Below are 18,028 nucleotides of genomic sequence, written 5' to 3'. Positions count from 1 at the left end.
TCCAATCGCGATGTCTACACCGATTATCGCCCCTGCGAAACCCAAGAATGCGAGGAGTAAACGAGCAGCAGTCGCGCGAGAGCCCAAGTTGGTAGAAAAGGAAGCGAAAACTGCCGTCTTTGTTCGAAGTGCCGGAATCTCTGACAAGGTCAAGACAGCTCTCACTGAACTTGTAAGCCAACCCTCCTGTCTGTACTCAGTGCTCGCTAACTCGGAGTGGAGGGAGATAGAATCAATTGAAGAAACCTCATTCGATCACTTTCTCGAAATCAAACCTGATCCGACCGTTCGAAGATGCAGCCTCTCTCAACTTTTGGAGTTCAAAGAACGACGCGAGTTTGTTCTTGATTGGAACGCACACGAAGAAACGACCTCATGGATTAGTTTGGGTGAGGTGTTTCGCGGGAGAAGTTATGGAAATGTTGGAAGTTGGAATCGAGGAGGTTATGGCAATGTCAGACTTCAAGGTATGCTCCATCTCTATCCTCTCATGAACAAGAGGAGAGGGAAAGCTGACGAGATTCGAGTGAAAAAAAAGGGAATTAAATCGACGGCTGGATCAGTTCCTCTATTCCATTTCTCTGCGACTGAACCTCATTCGACACTCTGGGATTCTCACCCTACGTATCAACAATTCAAATCGATTCTCCTCGACTTCTTCCGAGGGAACGAGATGGACGGAGTCGCGTTGAAAGGTTTAGAACGAGTCATCAGTGTTACGATCGGTTCTTCTTCAGCCGAACAAGCTGGTGAAGCCCTACAAAACGCCGCCGGGAAGGGAAAAGCGGTCGAGTCGTTGATTGGGGGATTGAACCGAAACCCGAGTGGAGGAGGAGATTACGAAGAAGACAAGAGTTTACCCGTCGTTCATTTCAGAACTTATAACGTTCACTTCATGCGATCGGGAGTTCCTACTCCGAGAGTGGAGTTGAGTCCTCATGGTCCTCATTTCACGTTTTCGTTGAGGAGGAGTCAGAAACCCGCTCAGGAGGTTTGGAAGTTGGCGATGAAGAAGAAGGAAAAGAAGAGTACGGGTTCGAAACCCAAGAACAAGAACATCGATGTGAGTCAACTCTCTAGCTGGCTTCCAGGGAAGCTTGCTGACCAATGGGATTATGTGTGTAGATCAACGAGATGGGAGACAAAGTTGGAAGAGTTCACGTCGATCGTCAAGATTTATCTCAATTACAAACTCGCAAATTCAAAGGGCTCAAGAAACGAAAGGGAGAGGACACCGATGGAGGAGATACGGGAGCCGAGTCGGAAGGCGGAGCACAGTCAGATGGTGGAGAGAAACCCCTCAGTGGAGGAGGAGGAGAAGGGAGAAAGAGGAAAAAGGTTTAGATTCGGTCTTTTCCTTTCGCAACTCGCCTTTTGCATCCTCTTTGACTCCCGGAGAGCGGTCTGGCCTGACATCCACGGTTGTTCCGTGTCTTCGAGCGAAGATCGAGAATTTTGTTGCGAAAGAGTTTCGCTTCTCGTGGACAGTCGGCGAGACACGATACTCGACTTGATCATCTCGAGGTATAGGAGTGAGAGTAAGGTGTGTTGGTGCAAGACGTAGGAAAAGGCTACAAAAGAATCGAACCAATGGAAACTCTGAAAGATATAACAATCGACAATCCAGACGCTCGGCAACGCTCGGAGCGAACGAGACACAAAAAGGGAAGGAGTATACACACAGGAGGTGAACGAGGATGAGAGCCCTAGAAAGAGGGTCTATGCTACTTTCCTGACGATTAAAGCGACGATCGCCAATAAAGTCGCTAAAATCGCTCGATCGATGTAGGAAGGAGGACCAGCCTCGATGAATTCTCTTTCTGTGTATACCGAGTGTGGGAGAGGCGGTGTTGTCCGAGTTGGCGGAGTATGAGGAGGTTGGCGAGCGGGAGGAGAGATGGGAGAAGCGACGGCGTTCTGGGGAGGAGGCGTGACGGGTGAGGGGACAGAACGATATCGCGATGACGAAAGTTCGGTACTGCGATGATGAGGGGGGCTTGTAGATGGAGTCGAGTCGGGAATCGATGAGGGAACGAGATTCGACGTTGGGGGAGAATGGTTTCGAGGGGCAGATGGAGTAGCTGGGAAGATAGTTGTCGGAGGTATCGAAGGTGGAACGGCAGTCACTACTGGCTCTTGCTCTTCAGGAAGGGGAGGAGTCGAAGATCGAGAATTGACTTCGCTCGGTTCCTCGGTTTCCGGTACAAGCTCCGATTCCTCCTCGTTCACCTCTGATGTCTCAGTCTTCTCCTCCGTTAGTGCTGTAGTTGGTGGTGTAGGAGCTGCTGGAAGAGGTAGAGCAGAGAAGGATTCGTGTTCGGCAGCATCGTAACCGCAAGTTGAACATTTGAATCGTTGAGAAGCGGTTGCGAGTCGTTTCCGTTCTTCCGGTGGAGCGCTCAGAGAGCCGACTGCTCCTTTCGGCTGGTTCTCACAAGTAGAGGGGTCAGCTTGGGAGGCTAGAGCTCGAGAACCAAAGGAAAAACTCACGTCAGATTCAAAGAAGGAGATCAACGCGAGCAGTGCAGTTCTCACACCCCATGATGGTTGCCATGTTTCACTACGCATCGTTTCCAACCACTATCAGTAGAGATAGCAAAGACAGCAAGGCAGAGAGAGAAGAAGCTGACGGATGAAAACTAGAAATCGAGAGACAAATCTTTCGATTCACCTCGAATCTCCCGGAGGGGGTCAAGAGGTAGATCTCTGGAGGTTTGAAAGGGTATTCCGAAGGTAACTGTAAGGAGTGCAAGAGTGGAACGAGTGAGCCGACATTGGTGAGGTCAGTGAGCGTTCTCTCTCGAACTACTTACGATCATTCTCCCGTGATAGATACCACCTATCGATCCATACAGCGAGAGCTAAGTCAGCACTGCTCGGTCAACATCGGGAAGAGAGAGGTTGATGAGAGTTCCCCCACGGACTCACCCTCGAATTGACTACCGGACAAGCCTCGGATAGTGAAATGCCAATCGAATAGATCACTCTACACATACTCACATCGTCAGCTGTCCCTTCAGAGGCGAGAGGGAGGAGTAATTTGACACTGACTTCAAGGGGAGCTGCGTTGTAATCGGGTGAATCGTCGTTGCTGAGTTCGGAGGCTTCTTGGAGGAGTCGTCGTACTCCGGCGGATCGTTTCGAGAGGGCTGCCATCGTGGGCAAGAGAAAGTCGGAAATTGGAGGAGAGAGAGAGGAAAGCTCGGCGTCGTCGCAGTGACGAAGAAGCCTTTCAGCGCGATAGCTTCTCCCTCGTAGGAGATCGTTACGACAGACACGAGAGTGTAGCTCCGAAAGGGTACAGATTACAACAAGAGATCCTAGAACTAAAACTGCAAAGAAATCCGAAAGCTTTCTTCCTCCTTTCCTCTCACTTCCCTGTTTCCGACTTGTCCGCTTCAGGTTCCTTGGTCGCTGTCGTCTCCTTGACATCTTTCGTCTGTGTCGGATCGAGCTTGAGAGTCTTTGGATCGTATCCCCAAGCTCGAAGATCCTTTTCAGTTTCCGAAGCGTCGTTTTCTGTTCACCTCGTCCATCAATACGCCGCCATTTCAGCGTAGATTGGATAAAGAGCTCACCAGTTTGTAGTTGATACAGTTGCACGAACCCTTTCATCGTTAATTCACCGTCTTCAGTCACATCGAGGTATTCGACAATTTCGTTATACGTTTCATTCGTCATACCTGTGGATCGGGAAAGGATTTCTAGTATCGATTGAATCTACTGGAGACGTTCCTGAACCCACCTTGTCCATTCGTATCCACTGCGAACCTATCCAAACCCTCTCTCCCACAAACTTTCTCCTCCTTGCCTCCTTTCCCCTTTAGAGGTTCTTTCGAATACCTCGCAAACACCTCTTTCAGACATTCATAGAGCTATCGAAAGAAGGAACCGATCAGCTCTAGAGAGGTTCTCGGGGTGGAGAGGGAGAGATGAAACGGAACTTGATCTGAAAGTGCGCCTTCCGAGTCGAGCAGGAGAGGGTTGATCGTCGAGGGGTCTTGTGCCTCTCCAGACACTTCCTTGACGTTGACTTCGGACATCTTGCGCGTCGATTGGGAGGTGAGGTGAGATGGAAGAGGTTGAGAGAGAATCGAGTTGTTTCTTTCGTTCTTACTACTCACTCTCGCCAGAATAACCATCGAAACCTGCTCGGAGACCGACCGAAAGCAATGGAATCACGTCGCAAGGGCGCTCGAACGCGTATCTAGGTCGAATCGTTTCCTCCTCACCTGAGCTGTTCTTCCGTTGAACAGGATCGCCTATCTTCGCGACGGAACACGCGGCAAGCGACTTAGTAGCCAGGCTTTTCTCGGCTCACCACACGATTCATCTCGCTCTGGGCTTCGGTGCTCTCGTCGAAGCACCGATTGACTAAACTTGAAAACGCTGAGTATCATCCCCTCGTCACTCTCGCGAACGCCGACCTGCGAAGGACTGGCTATCACGACAATAATCAAGTCTGCTAGCTCGTGTAGGACCACCTGTGGCCAAAGAGAACCGGCGCAAAGGCCTATTGCCCTGTTCTAAACTCGATGGACTTTTTGACAAGTTCCCTCTTCCGCGTTCGCCACAACGCCAAACCGCTACCAACGCTGAGCAAGGTTAGGGCGTCTCGATCCTCGAACCGCATCTGACGTTTGGAGACCTCTCCTCGTTCCGGCGACGACCAGAACGAGCTTACAATCCGGGAAAATCACAGACGAGGAGGACGAGGAGGGGTTCTTCAGAAGGAATCACTCATCAAGTTCTTCTTAGATCGATATCGAGTAGCGCCGCTGGTACTGGTCCTATGCCCGTGGAGGTCGCGGCACAAACGGATAAGTTCGATTTTCCGCAAAACTGCTTTACGTTTTCCTGTAATTCCCTCAGCTGGGTTCACTACTTCCGAGCTTGTAACCGGGTCAGATATGTCCCTCTATCTGCCTTCTTCTCCAGGCCCTCGACCTCCGTAACGCCTTGCATTCTGTAGACAGACCTTTTCTTCCAGTTTTCGCAATTCCGAGTCGAGTCGCATGTGCAATTTTATCTCGATTTTTCGTTCCTTTGCGCCCCAGCTCGTTAGTCATTGCCAGATCGTTCCTGTACGTTCGACTGAGGAAAGACAGGACCTTTCTCGCGGTACAAATTCAAAGTACTCTGCGATTCGACGCGCGCACTGCTCTTCACTTCTTCACCTTCAACTCACCACCCTTCGACAGACAACCATCGAGTCCACCATGCCTTCAGATTCGGAAGGCGCTACACCTCCAGCAACGACTCGGAGACAGAGTGGGAGGGTTCGGAAAACTATCGAGAGGTTGGATCGTGAGTTCCTTATCTCCCACTGACTCTGTACGCGTCGGGCATACCATGGGAGATGTAGAGTCGTCTAGGGTAGGGAACACAAGGTTCAGTGACGCTTGGAATGGAGATGGGGGAGTTGAGGCAAGAATCGCGTCGAGGTTCATCTATCGAACAAGCTAGACGATGGTGTTCGTCCGTGTACTGACCCAGTATTTGCCTGCTGATAGCTTCTGGTAACAAATCGCGTTCAACAAAGACGAAAGGCGGCAGTTCTCGAAAACAACAAAATGGCGACGACGACGACAACGAGGACGACCTGACTTCTCCCGACGAAGAAGAAGATGAAGACAAGGAAGAGTCATCAGCGAGTGAACCCTCGTCAGAATCAGAAGAAGAAGACGATTCGGACGAATTTCAAGCGCCGAAGAAATCGTCGACAACGGGAGCGTCGACGAGAGGGAGGAAACGGAAAGCTGGAACGAGCGCCGCAAGAGGTGGAACGCAGAAGAAGAGAGTGAAAGGATCTTCGCCTGCGAGTGCCGGTGAGAAGGGGAAGAAAGGAGCGAGTCAGGCGAGGAAACCGAGAGCTCCGAGGAAGAAAAAGGCGGATGAGGGGGATGAGGGAGAGGAGACGGGAGGTGCAGAGACAAAGAAGACGAGTGCGAAGGACTTCCCGATCGAGGATGATAACGAACTCTTCAGTACGTGATCTCGTCGTTCAGGTTTTCGAATTCGAGTTTTGACTTTTGCTGACCTTGGACTTTCTCTCATTCGTAGATGCTGTCGTTTCACCTGGTTCGGCACTACAACAGACAGTCGACGACTGGGTCGAATCTTACCAGAACGACTCGGGTCCCGCAATGGCTGAACTCGTCAACTTTGTTCTTCGAGTGAGTCTCGAAGCTCACTGCATTCCACTCATTCGACTCAACTGACACGATCACCTCGCCTAGTGCTGCGGCTGTAATGCTTCTGTCGATGAACATCAAGCGGAAGATGACAACGGTATCGTTGAGACCCTGAAGGACATCGTCGACGAATTCAAACAAGTTCGTGACTTTTAACTCTCCGTTTAAGCCCAATCCTGAGCTAACCCGGTTCGCTCACAGGGATCTGATCACGCATATCCACTCATTTCGAAATCGAAAGGCTACAAAAAGTTCCGTTCTTCCGTCTCTCAATTCCTCCTCAAACTCTTCTCCCTCGCATCCGAAGATATTCTCTTCACGACCACGTTCTACGAGCACTTCCAAGCCTGGACGCACGCCCTCTCATCTTCCCAAATCCGCGCTCTCCGTCATACCGCGACCGTCATCGTTCTCTTTTCGATCGACGCGCTCACGATCCTCGAAGACAAGATTAGGAAAGAACATAGTCAAGTCATGAGGGCGAAAGAAGCCGAAGAGAAGAAGAATAGGAAAGATAAGTCTCGATTGAAGGATTTGGAGAAACAAGTACAGGAAGTTCATGAACGATTAGAAACGGTCGAAGGTTTCGAAGAGGAAGCTTATACTTCGTGAGTATCTCTCTCTCTTTCTCCCTCTTGTGCTTCGACTTTCTTGTGGTTGCTGACCGGTTTCGTTCATCAGGGTGTTTGTCAATCGATATCGAGATGCGGATTACGTGATTCGAGCTGAATGTATCGCGGCGCTCGGAAACTGGATGAAACTGAATCCGGATCATTGGATCGATGGAGACTACCTGCGTTACATCGGTTGGGTACTCTCGGACGAGGTGAGCAGAGTCGAGAGTCAGTCGCCGGGAGCGGGCGAGGCTGATCTTCTGCTTCTGTCCTCACGAAAACAGTCGAAAGAAGCTCGACGCGATTCAGTACGAGCTCTCTCTTCCCTCTACGACAAGGACAACTATATCGGCAAACTACACCATTTCACCGATCGATTCAAAGGTCAACTCGTCGATATGGCGTTAGGAGAACACGATCTCGCGGTTCGAGTTCAAGCGATTCACGTCGTTCGACAGATCGACGGTCACGGATTGCTCGACGAGGACCAACGAGATAAGGTTGCGCAGTTGGTGTTCGAGAAGGAGAAACGAGTGAGGAACGCCGCGGCAGAGTTGTTCAAGAGTATTTTGGATGAGGAAGTCGAACAGCGAAAGACGGAGTTGGAGGCCGGGAAGAAGACGGCGAAGGGAAGGAAAGTTGGTGGGAAGAAAGCGAAGGAGGAGGACGCAGAGCTCGAAACTCAACTCGAATTGAAGATCGTTGCGGAACTTCTCGTCAAGTATGGGAAAGCGCTCGATGGAATCGATCCTGAAGCTGGAGACGAAGAGGAAGATGATCAAGATTCACAGTCAAGACGAAAGAAGCAAGGAAATGATATCAACCTCTCGGATCTCGTCGATGTCAAAATTCATCGAAGTCGAATCGCTCTCGCCGCTGAAGCTCTGTGGGACGGAATCGAAGCTCTTCAAGACTGGGAGGCTCTTATCTCCTATCTCCTCAAAGACCATTCGACTCAGGCTGCAAACGGCAAATCGAATGGAAAGAAGAAAGGATCGAGCAAGAAGAACAAACGGGGAGATGGATCGGAGAACGATGAATCCGATGACGAGGAGGAAGAGGACGCGGAAGGAGCTGGTCCCGAGCTTCCTTCGGCAGTCAAGCTCACCGAAGAGGAGGAAACCCTTACGATCGAACTTCTCGTTGCCTGTCTAGCGAAAGTCACTCAGACTTCCTCGAGCACTTCGAGAAAGGTTGGTCTCCTCTCGCTCTCTGCAAGCTTCGCGATCTCCCTGCTGACCACTTGACGCACGGATCGTCAGGACAAGGAACAGGACGATGAAGAACAAGCCTCGATTGCGAAAGGTGTTATCGATGCTCTCCCTCGTCTCTTCGCAAAGCATCAAACTTTCCCTGCTCGAATGATCGACATCCTCGCCATTCCTCGTCTCATCCAACTCGATTTGTATCACGACAACAGCACTGTATGTCATCCTCTCTCGCATCTTCAGTTTTCGAACTCCGTTTGACCCTCTTCACCCTTCTAGGCTTACGGAACGCTATGGGACGACGTCAAGAAGCAGTTCCTGAAGAACACCGACTCTGACGTCCTCGACCAAGCCGTACGAACGATCGCTCACTTCCTCGGAGCTGCCGACCTCTCAAACGAGAATCAAACGAAACTACCCGAACTCGAGGAAGCTCTCTTGGCTGCTCTTCGCGAGTGCGTAGATGACAAGGATATCGAATCGGCAACGTTCGAAGAAGACGAGATTCATAACCTCACGGCTTGCGTCGCTCGACTCGATAAACTCAGTCGAGTCAAGAGCATTTCGACTCTCGAAGATACGGACGGAGGCAAACAAACGAGTGTGTGTGAGATCCTCGATTCGATCGTGAATCGTGGTCGTCTTGGATACAAGGAGGAAACTGAGGTGAGTAGCGGACGAAAATCAGCTCGACGCAGAAGCTTATTTCGAGTATCGCTTTCACAGGTGATCGAACACGCTCTCTCGGTTTTCGGACTCCACATCAGTTGGCAACTACAGACTGTCGCTCTCGAATTCCGCGAATCAGGCGCAGTCGAAGAATTCACCCTCGATTCGATCGCCGCTCGTCGAAACGCTGTTCTCGAAAAATGTGAAGAATTCGCCGTTGGAAACGAAACGAACGCCGTCGAAGGAGTCAAAGAGATCGTGAGTGCTGAAAACATCTCTCGAATGCTTCAATGAGCTGAACTTCGATCCCCTTGATCGTTTTCGCAGGCTCTCTCGGTACTTCTCGATATTCATTTCGCTTCCGCCGCGATCACTTCTCCTCACAACGATCCTGAGAAGCGCCTCTCTGCCCTCCACCTCAAATGTAGCGAAGAGCTTCAAGCTCGATGTTCGGGATACGTCGAAGCGGAGATCGAGAGGTTTGCCGAGAAACTAGCGGAAGAACGAGAAGCTGAAGAGGGAGAGGAGGAGGAGTCAGAAGAGGAGGAGGAGGAGGAGAGGAGTAGTGGCAGTGATACGGAGATGGAAGAGAGTGCCAAGAGGAACAAGAAGAAGAAGAAAAAGGCTGCTGCGAAAGGGAAAGGGAAAAAAGTGGTCAAACAGAAGAAAGTTGAGAAACGAAAAGACAAGACTCCCGCCGAAGTTCGAGGTGAGTAGATCTCAACTCTCTCTGTTAGCTCTATGACTGATCATGTGTCGTCGATCAGCTGAGAACATTCGTCAACAAGCTCATTTGGTCGCCTCTCAACGTTTCGAACGAACGATTTCTGGTTTCACTCGAGCGATTCATCTCGGCATTTTCGACATTCGACACAGTTCTCTCCTCTTGAAGTTCTGGGGACGCCTTACCTCGACCTTTGACGATTTCGCTCGTCTCCTGATGCACGATCTTCGAGACGAGGGAAACTACGGAGATGGAGGAGATGTCGTCGCTTCTGTCGTTGTTGAATCTCTCGAAGGAGTGAGTCTGAGTTCTTCTCTTCATCGGCGCTTAACTTTATGCTGAGGCTTTGTCTCGCTGTTGCAGGCTCTCGAACTCTACATCGATTCATCCGACTCTTCCGATGAACACCTCGTCTCGCTCGGACGCAACCTCGTTCAAATCGCCGTCGTTCGAGGAGCTCAACTCGCCGTAGTCTCGACGATCCCAGCCGAGAACCATCTTCGAATCCACCTCGATTCGCTCGATTTCGTTGTGAAAAAGATTAAACAATTCATCGATACGAAACGAACCGATGATCGTAACAAAGCTTTGAACTTTTTCAAGGCTCTCGCTCACCTCGTGTTCGGACTAGACGGTAGAAGTGCTCTCAAAGTGTAAGCACTCGTTTCCTCCTTTCGTTCTATTTCGTCGACTGTTTTGACTGACCCGTTTTCCGCTGTCGTAGCAAAACTTCCCTCGATTCGCTTCTGGAGAAACACGAGATTGAAGTACCCGTCACCTCAAAGACCTGGGAACCCATTCGAGCGTATCAAAAACGATTGGTTACAAACATGGCGAAAGATCCTTGTGAGCAGCTCCTCATTCGGCTTCCCCTCATGACTCGAGCATTGACGTTCTTATTCTCCCTCGACAGCGATCAAATCTCGTGCGCAAGCTCAAGCCAAATCGACATCGAAGAAAACTCCGACTAAATCGAAAGGCAAGGGCAAAGGGAAAGCGAAACAAACCGACGAAGATGACGAAGTCGAGGAGGAGGAGGAAGAACAAGTTCGATCTTCTTCTCCCGCCGCTGCTGGAGCTACACCTACTCGACGTTCGACTCGAGGTCAGAAACGTCAAACTTCTGACGATGTTTCGGAAGATGGAGGAGAGGAAGAATCCGCGGAAAAGGGTCGAGCGAAACGGATACGAACGGAGGAACCTGAGGAGGAACAGCAACAGCAAGAAGAGGAGGAAGAGGAAGAGCCTGCTACTCAAGAGTCTGAAGCGAACGGGATTCAAGATCAGAGCGTCCAAGAGACGGGTCGAGATACTCTTTCGGGAGATCTCGACAATACGCCAGCTGAGCAAGTCGAGGAGAATGAGGAAGAAGAAGAGGAGGAGGAGGAAGAACGTGGTGTTCGAGAAGCGTCTGTTATGAGTCTAGGAGATCTCAAGAAAAAGAAGAGAGCGAGGAAGTGATCGGTTTAGTTTTTTTCTGTGCTTTATGGATATTTTGCAGTGATATAAAGAGTGTCTTCCCGGTACTTGTTGACCACGTTCGAGCTTGTGGAGACTTGTCGGCGAGAAGGACAGCGAACCGTCGATTTCGCATCGATTCGATCCGCCAAAGTGCTTTTGGATCTGTTTGCAAATAACAGCCACGCAATAAACTCTACCGGCTTTAGCTCAGTTGGAAGAGCGTCAGACTGTAATTGGTTTCTTAGTCCTCTTTCGGATTCATCTGAATGTCCTTGGTTCGATCCCGAGAAGCCGGATTTGTTTCTTTTTTTGCGCAACCTGCGCGAAACATCCTTCCCACTCGGTCCGGCTCATCGTTCCGGCTAGTCTTTGGCTTCATTTTCGACTGTCAAGCAGCTCACCATTCGGAAAGACCTACGCTGGCTTGACAAAGTTTGAATCCACAACTTTCGAAAGGTTCTTTCCAGTCGCCGAGTGGGGGGTGCACTTGACCGACTCTCCTCCAGTTAACTCGAACTCTATCATCTCCTCAGCTCGTCGCCGCGCTCCCCTGCAAAGCAACCGCACCTTTCGCAAACAAGGGGAGTTTTGCTCGAACTTAAATGGTGTCCGAATGTTCAACTCGCACTCAGTTCTCTCCCATCCGGCCCGATTACATCCGCCTTCGTAAAGTACAGCGCTCTAGGTGCACCAGGGTTAGCGGAAGTTACGTCTAGCGTTAGAAAGGAGTTGTCGTAAGGAAGTCCCGAAGGCTCGAGCTTTGCCTTTTCACGATGCTTGTTTCAAGCCTCACAGCTTCATGCGCAAGTCTGCGGACACACAACACGGCTGAGGGCCCCCACATCGGCCAGAGTAGGCACAGAGCAAGCTGACAGTCGATAAAACCCAACACGGCTTTCCGAAATCGCTGGAAGACGCCGCCGCTGAGGCGCGAAAGAACAGAAACGATACAAGCGACAACTCATTGCAAAGCATATGCGACGACGGGGAACAACTCTGCAGAGGACGGCAGACAGATCGGAGACGATTCGTCAGTTTGTCGTTTCGCGAAAATGCAACGAGCTCCGACTCACCTTTCGGGAACCCTTGTTGTACCTCTCTCCTCAGTAGACGCAACCCAGCTTGCTTGAAGACAGTCCTGAACGCTGAATCAGACCTGGACGAACCGAGAGGCGTCAACATCGACAGACGTGGATGAGCGATTCAGACTCACCTCGTGATCGAACTATCCTCATCATCGAACAACCTTCCATCCATTTCCGTATCCTTACACGTATTCTCCTTGACGATGATATAACCTTCGACTTTTCCCTCCTTGTTCCTCCTCAAGGCTTTCTGACTCCTCCTCAAGAAATCTGCCAATTCCTCGTCACTCAAATGCCCGATACACCATTGGATCATGATCAGATCGTAACCCTCTTCCGTCGGATCGAGTTCCTCCTCTGGATTTGGAAACGTGAATCCTACATTCCCTAGCTCTGCGAACAATTCGACCGAAGGATTCGATGTCGTCGAAGTAGGGACGGGTACAGCAGATGATAGAGGGTTGAAATGTTGTAGACCAGCTCTCCAAATCCTGACGTTCTTGATTTGTTGAGCTTCTCCATCTTCGTCCTTCCTTGGGTGCAAGTTGATCCATCCTTCTTTCCCCTTGACAGCGTCTCTCTTTGCTTGTTTCACGAATGATGGGACGGGTTCGACCAAGTCGACGGAGTCGAACAAGGGAAGGAGAACGGTTGAAGTCACTCGACCGATTCCAGCTCCACAATCGAGAGCTCGGAACGGGCGGTTCGGTCGAGGGGTAGTCGTAGACGTCGAATGAGGAGGAATGATCGTAGAGAGATAGGGCATGAGGGCGAGGATGAGCAAGCGAGAGGAGGTCGCGTCGAGACGAGGGACTGGAGTTCCTCTACATTCGAGCTATCAGTCAGTTCTTGCCAGGAGAAGGATAGCACGACCGGTTCAACTCACTCTCCGTATCCTCCAAGTACCCCATTCACGCTCGCTTCCGTGTTTGCCCAGTAGTTAACTCCGGTCTCGAAATCAGGTTTCTGAGCCATCTTGAACGAGGATGAATACGATAGGGTCCTTGATTTTGATCTGGTAGTGGTATATAGCGCTTGTAGAGTCGTTCTAGGCGATCGGAACAGGTTGAAAGGTTGATCGAGAGGAGAGAAGTTCGGAAACTTTTTGGTCGCTTTCTTCCCCTCACCCATCACTCGCTTTTCGTTCATTCGACCCTTAGAGTACTACCGAGATAGTCTCTGAGTACTATGGCGTCCCGTTTGAGCCATCCGACGCGGCTATTACGCACTTCTCCCGCTTCATCTTTCCAAAACTCTCGACGATCGCTCTTCGGATTCGGATCAAAGAAAGCGAAGGCTACCGACAAACCGAAACCTCTACTCTCTCAAGATGACTTGTTCCACCCTCTATCGCAATCGCCGTTCAAGGAGATGAGGGAAAAAGGTCAACGGATTCAACAACTCGCTTACTGCCCAGTATCGCTCGAGAAGTATGGAGAGAAGAAGCATGTGCAGTTCGAGTGTCCGAATTGTGGATTTCCGACTCATGCGTCAGAGGAGAGATGGAACGAGGATGAGAATCACGGAAGATATTGGCCTAGGTTGAAGGAAGCGAATGAGGACGAGCACGATCTGAGAAGTGGGAGGGAGTTGACAGAGTTCAAGTTACCAGGTGAGCCTCTAGTCCATCGTCCGTTCTTGAGAAGAAACTGACTCGAAGTGTCTTGAGTAGCGGAACAACCTTACGAAGAAGCAGTTTCGTTCGGAAACTGGGATGTGTTCCTCTACACTCGAGGCTTCCCATCGATCGAAACAGAGAGATCGAGAAGACATGTCAGCAAACTCCTCACATACCCGATGACGATCGGTTCAGTACTTCACGAAAACTCTCCCTACACCCTAAGAAATCAACGGTTACTCCCTGAAGGTCTTCGATCCCTTGTCGGTAAGTCGTCGATCACTTACCCTGTCCTAATCAGTGGAGCGAGACTGAGGATTGTTAATGTCTGTTTAGCTCTACGACAATCCCTTCATCCTCCCGAACGAAGTTCCGCCGCGAAAGCCGGACTCCCTCCCGCCCCCATCCGAATCTTCATCCTCGGTGCTCGAGCCGAATCCTCTCTCCCCGCTCACGTCCTCCAACAAATCTCTCACCTCTTCCCCGCCATCCCTCTCCACATCATTTTCATTGGTCCCGAAGCGTTCATCCCCAACACTCGTGCCGCCGTCGACCAACAATCTACTTCCGTCTACGGCGTACCCTCTTACACTCGAATCGAATCCGATGGAACGACCGTAACGAACCTCCGAACGACTTACGAGCAAGTTCATGACTTGCTAGGTCCTTTCGATCCTTACCAAGACGTCTTCTTCACCTTCTCTCCCGGTTTTGGATTCCCCGACGAACAAGATCCTCTCAAGACCCAACTCGAAACGAATTGGAATTCTTCAATCTTGTCGATTTTGGAAACGAAATGTGCCCTTTTCGTCACTGGGTTCAGTCCTACCGATATCGAACGAGATGTAGTAGCGTTGGAGAAGACGGAAGGAGTTAAAGGAGAATTCGATTGGTTGTTGACACCAGGAGAGAATGTGTTTGCGAGTGAGAAATGGGAAATCGCAGAATTTGACCCTAGGGTTGCCGTTAAGACGAATTGGGGAATTTGGGGAATCAGGTGAGTCTACTACAAGTCGTCTCTCGTTTCTCGAGCTGACGTACCGCTCTCTCGTTCGATAGGGGCAAACGATATGAAGTAAGAGATGGAAATGTCGAAAAGGAAGAGTAGATTGCTTGATGCTATAATAGCGATACGTAAGGCAACAACAGGAGATCGCGAAGGGGAGAGCGAGAGAATGCGAAAGTAAAGTGATACAGGAGAGAAGCTTCAGGGAATCGAAGGATGCCTGCTCGAGCCGATAGAGCTCTACGAACGATGCTTTGCGCGCCTAGCCGAGGAGTCGCAAGAGACCGTAAGCCTGTTGAGACGAGTGGTGTAAGTAGCTGCGGCTGATTAGGCTCAAGAAGAAAGGGAAGTCTTACGAGATTGATGAGGATTCCCAGGACGATCGCCATTTGCATTCTGACGAATCAAGACGATTGTTCAGCATGCTGGAGCGAAGAGAGAATACAATGTGAAGCTCACCTTCTTGAGAAGATTTGAGTTCGAAAGAAGAACAGAGGTAGAAAAGGCATGAAGAAGCCGACGCAGACTCCCTTCAACAGGGCGACGTAGTGACCGGTACCAGCTGATCCAAGTCATGATCAGCTTGAAACAGGAACGCTTGAGAAAAGGGCAGGGAACTAACTCATATCTCCCAAAGCTTCTTCTGTTCCCGTCATTCCCGATAGCCATTGTTCTTCGAGAGCTCTTTGATGTTCGGCATCATCTTCGTCTGAGTTCGCTAACCGCCGCTCAGCCACACACGGACGAGTGCGGCTGATCGGAAGGGAGAACTCACCAGCTTGAACTCCTCGTCTTTCTCGAAATTCAGCTCTCATGTTCTCGATTTCTTCGTCCGAGAACCCAGCTTCCCTCAGACGATCAAATCCCTCAAGCGGTGTCGTTTGTTGATCAACCTGTGACAGAATCAGGTGAGCTCCGCTTCTTCTGAGAATCAAACTCGGACGAATCAGAACTTACCGACGGGAGTTCATTCGTGACCTCTTCGTCCTCAATCACATCTCCGATTGAGCAATGCAACCAGATCTGTTCCTCAGCTTGTTCCGTCCCGTTCGATTCCTTCTCTTTCCCTTTCCCCTTGCGATCGAATAATTCACCTTTCTCGAGCCGACTCTCTTCATCCTCTGCCCCATCACGCCCGACTGCATCCTTGACGAATGATCCCACTTTCTCTACGATCCCTTCTCGTTCGTTCGTCGCTTGTTCGAGTTTCTTCCGGTTCGAAGCGAGTTGTAGAGTGTAAGGAACGAGGAAAACTCCATCGACCAGCATCCGCCCGAGTTGAATCAACCTCAAGCGTCGAGGTCGTTGTTCTTCATCTTGTAGTGAGTTGGGTCGTATCATTCTCAGCTAGAAACAGGCGAGATCAGTCAAGTCAGAAAGCGGAAAACGAAGAAATTCGTGCTCACTCGTTTCTTTACGTCTCTGACGGTTTCTCTCTCCGTGACATACATATCTACTATATCCTCTGTCGTTCCGTCCGTGAACCTTACACAAAAGTTCAGCCCTTTCGGCGTCGAAGAGACACGTGAAGTTTCATCGTCCTCTTCATCCCGAAAGAAGTCGTCCGTTGCTTTCCCTTTCCTCTTCCCTTTCAGGTTGGTGGTGTAGGTCCTCGAGTAAGGCAAGTCGGACGAAGAATGGGTCGGAGGAGAGAGGCAAGAGCGATTCCGGGGAGGGGGAGGGTAAGACGTCGAGCTATCGCCGGTGGTGAAAGGTTGGACGTCGTCCGCGGTAGGCACCCTGCTGTACCGACTACTCGAGGGCATCTCAGGCGTTCTACTGACGATGACGAGGAGGTGTATGAGTTCATCATTCTCGGGTTCTCTTCACGCGTTCCTTCTTTCGCTTCCACCACTCACTCTCGAAGTCGCTCATTCAGCATTCTCCTACACCTATGCCGAGAAGGCGTCACAGCTTACGAAAGACAAGGATTCCGCCAATTGCCTCGAATAGGAGAAATGGCGAGCTGTTCAGCCATCTTTCCTCAATCTCCTTCTATCACACATCTTTCTCCGTAGATCACACTGCTCTAGCGCCGTTTCCGAATCGTCGTGCCGTTTAGCCTGATCGAGCCAAATTAGAATCCTTCTGCTGCTTCGTCTGCTTCTGTCACTTCGCTTCTTTCTCTCTCTTTCTTCTCTTCCTCACTCAACGTCTATTCAAGCTCCTTCTTTTCGCTACCTCGATCTCGATCACACTAAGCAATTACAATGAGATCCACTACGACCACTTCCTACCTCACGACTTCGGCAGCATTCCTCGCCTTACTCGAACTCGTCTCAGCAACCTACTTCACTTCGCCTCAAGTTGGGACAGATTGGCAAGCCGCTCCGGGACAGGTCATCACTTGGCATTATCAAGCGGGAGGTGCTGCTGTTGGTGACATCGTTCTTCAGGCGAATGGACTTGGCGGATCTGGGTAGGTCGAAGATAATTTTTCGCGAGTAGCGTGAGCTAACTGACAAAATCTTCGACCACAGATCTACTGTTACTGTAGCCTCGCAAGTCGACCTTACTTCAGAGAGCCTCACTTTCCCTTCAGGCGTCGCGCTTCGATCAAACACGGGAGAATACGTAAGTTTTCGTTTTCCCTCGCCTCAAAACTGGACGTTTCGCTGACAATAGCGCTGTGTTTCGATTCCAGGAGCTGAAGATCGTCAACTCTCAAGACCCTTCCTTCGAGTACACGACCGTTGGTCCCTTCTCGATCGAATCCTTCCAAGGTTCCGCACCGTCGTCTTCCTCCTCTCCTTCGTCTGCTTCTTCCTCCTCCTCCAGTTCAAGCTCGACCGAACAAGAATCACAAGGGTCTCCTCATACCGAAACGAACCCTCCCGTTTCGACTCCAGCTTCTTCGACAACGACCTCTCCTCTTCGAACTGTCACTCGTTCCTCTTCCCCTGCATCCTCTTCCACCACCACCACCACTACTCCCGCTCGTCCCTCGTCTTCTTCGTCAAGTCGAAGTGAGGAGTCTTCTTCGTCGACTTCAGAGGAACAAGAATCCTCTTCTTCTTCGAGCGAAGAACCTGAACTCGCAACTTCGACAGTTCTCTCGACCGCATCAGCCGTCGCAATCACTTCGACCATGTCGTCCGATCGAACCGCTACGGGAATCTCCGCTTCTCGACCTAGTTCGACTTCCGGTGCTTCGAGTCAAGCGATCAAGACGGGAGGATTACTTGCTGGAATCGCGTCTGTTGCGGCGGTCAGTATGAGTCTGTTGATGTAGGGGGAGACAGGAAAAGGGACTGGATTCAAACCACGCTGGACGCCCAATTTTATTTATCATTCTTCTCATTCATTCTGTTATTTCGTCACGAAACCCCCCTCCTGCTCTATCTATTTTGTATGTTGTCATGTTGGAAACCATCTTTTCGGCTTTTGAGCTGTGCTCGCCATCCTTACTCTCGTTGTTGTCGCATAACGAAAGCGAGAGTCGCCGGAAT

The 18,028-nt window shown here is 50.5% G+C and overlaps 8 protein-coding genes across 8 annotated transcripts; 4 read left to right on the top strand and 4 right to left on the bottom strand.

Moving 5' to 3' along the window:
* Positions 1-10: 10 nt before the first annotated feature.
* RPF2 (rRNA-binding ribosome biosynthesis protein RPF2) lies at positions 11-1,344 on the top strand (the record flags this gene model as incomplete). The annotated part of the gene is made up of 4 exons (XM_076631690.1): positions 11-172; positions 231-467; positions 539-1,063; positions 1,126-1,344. 4 exons carry the CDS (start codon positions 11-13, stop codon positions 1,342-1,344), a joined length of 1,143 nt encoding a protein of 380 aa, XP_076488261.1.
* A 375-nt stretch (positions 1,345-1,719) lies between these two features.
* On the bottom strand, positions 1,720-3,156 carry JCM6883_002010 (ubiquitin-conjugating enzyme E2; the record flags this gene model as incomplete). The annotated part of the gene is made up of 6 exons (XM_076631689.1): positions 1,720-2,424; positions 2,491-2,560; positions 2,631-2,737; positions 2,814-2,839; positions 2,929-2,986; positions 3,052-3,156. 6 exons carry the CDS (start codon positions 3,154-3,156, stop codon positions 1,720-1,722), a joined length of 1,071 nt encoding a protein of 356 aa, XP_076488260.1.
* Positions 3,157-3,370: 214 nt separating this feature from the next.
* On the bottom strand, positions 3,371-4,043 carry JCM6883_002009 (uncharacterized protein; the record flags this gene model as incomplete). The annotated part of the gene is made up of 4 exons (XM_076631688.1): positions 3,371-3,519; positions 3,579-3,683; positions 3,746-3,875; positions 3,945-4,043. The coding sequence occupies 4 exons, from the start codon at positions 4,041-4,043 to the stop codon at positions 3,371-3,373; spliced, it is 483 nt and encodes a 160-aa protein (XP_076488259.1).
* Positions 4,044-5,219: 1,176 nt separating this feature from the next.
* IRR1 (cohesin subunit IRR1) lies at positions 5,220-10,870 on the top strand (the record flags this gene model as incomplete). Its single annotated transcript, XM_076631687.1, has 15 exons — positions 5,220-5,307; positions 5,514-5,987; positions 6,064-6,176; positions 6,240-6,335; positions 6,396-6,802; positions 6,876-7,020; positions 7,093-8,001; positions 8,071-8,232; positions 8,296-8,682; positions 8,743-8,943; positions 9,013-9,394; positions 9,453-9,706; positions 9,773-10,062; positions 10,134-10,255; positions 10,323-10,870. 15 exons carry the CDS (start codon positions 5,220-5,222, stop codon positions 10,868-10,870), a joined length of 4,578 nt encoding a protein of 1,525 aa, XP_076488258.1.
* Positions 10,871-11,831: 961 nt separating this feature from the next.
* Positions 11,832-12,930, bottom strand: TAE1 (N-terminal protein methyltransferase; the record flags this gene model as incomplete). Its single annotated transcript, XM_076631686.1, has 4 exons — positions 11,832-11,866; positions 11,944-12,026; positions 12,084-12,779; positions 12,842-12,930. 4 exons carry the CDS (start codon positions 12,928-12,930, stop codon positions 11,832-11,834), a joined length of 903 nt encoding a protein of 300 aa, XP_076488257.1.
* Positions 12,931-13,143: 213 nt separating this feature from the next.
* MSS51 (Mss51p) lies at positions 13,144-14,681 on the top strand (the record flags this gene model as incomplete). The annotated part of the gene is made up of 4 exons (XM_076631685.1): positions 13,144-13,567; positions 13,628-13,840; positions 13,910-14,570; positions 14,633-14,681. The coding sequence occupies 4 exons, from the start codon at positions 13,144-13,146 to the stop codon at positions 14,679-14,681; spliced, it is 1,347 nt and encodes a 448-aa protein (XP_076488256.1).
* Positions 14,682-14,841: 160 nt separating this feature from the next.
* On the bottom strand, positions 14,842-16,345 carry DSC3 (Dsc3p; the record flags this gene model as incomplete). Its single annotated transcript, XM_076631684.1, has 7 exons — positions 14,842-14,871; positions 14,936-14,975; positions 15,039-15,141; positions 15,202-15,288; positions 15,355-15,472; positions 15,537-15,926; positions 15,986-16,345. The coding sequence occupies 7 exons, from the start codon at positions 16,343-16,345 to the stop codon at positions 14,842-14,844; spliced, it is 1,128 nt and encodes a 375-aa protein (XP_076488255.1).
* Positions 16,346-16,789: 444 nt separating this feature from the next.
* On the top strand, positions 16,790-17,811 carry JCM6883_002004 (uncharacterized protein; the record flags this gene model as incomplete). Its single annotated transcript, XM_076631683.1, has 3 exons — positions 16,790-16,998; positions 17,060-17,153; positions 17,224-17,811. The coding sequence occupies 3 exons, from the start codon at positions 16,790-16,792 to the stop codon at positions 17,809-17,811; spliced, it is 891 nt and encodes a 296-aa protein (XP_076488254.1).
* Between the last annotated feature and the right edge of the window lie 217 nt (positions 17,812-18,028).

Source organism: Sporobolomyces salmoneus (assembly GCF_050403485.1).
Source record: "Sporobolomyces salmoneus JCM6883 DNA, S_salmoneus_JCM6883_v1_ctg19, whole genome shotgun sequence".
In the NCBI taxonomy this organism is placed as follows: domain Eukaryota; kingdom Fungi; phylum Basidiomycota; class Microbotryomycetes; order Sporidiobolales; family Sporidiobolaceae; genus Sporobolomyces; species Sporobolomyces salmoneus.
This window is presented reverse-complemented; position numbering and strand designations above follow the sequence as displayed.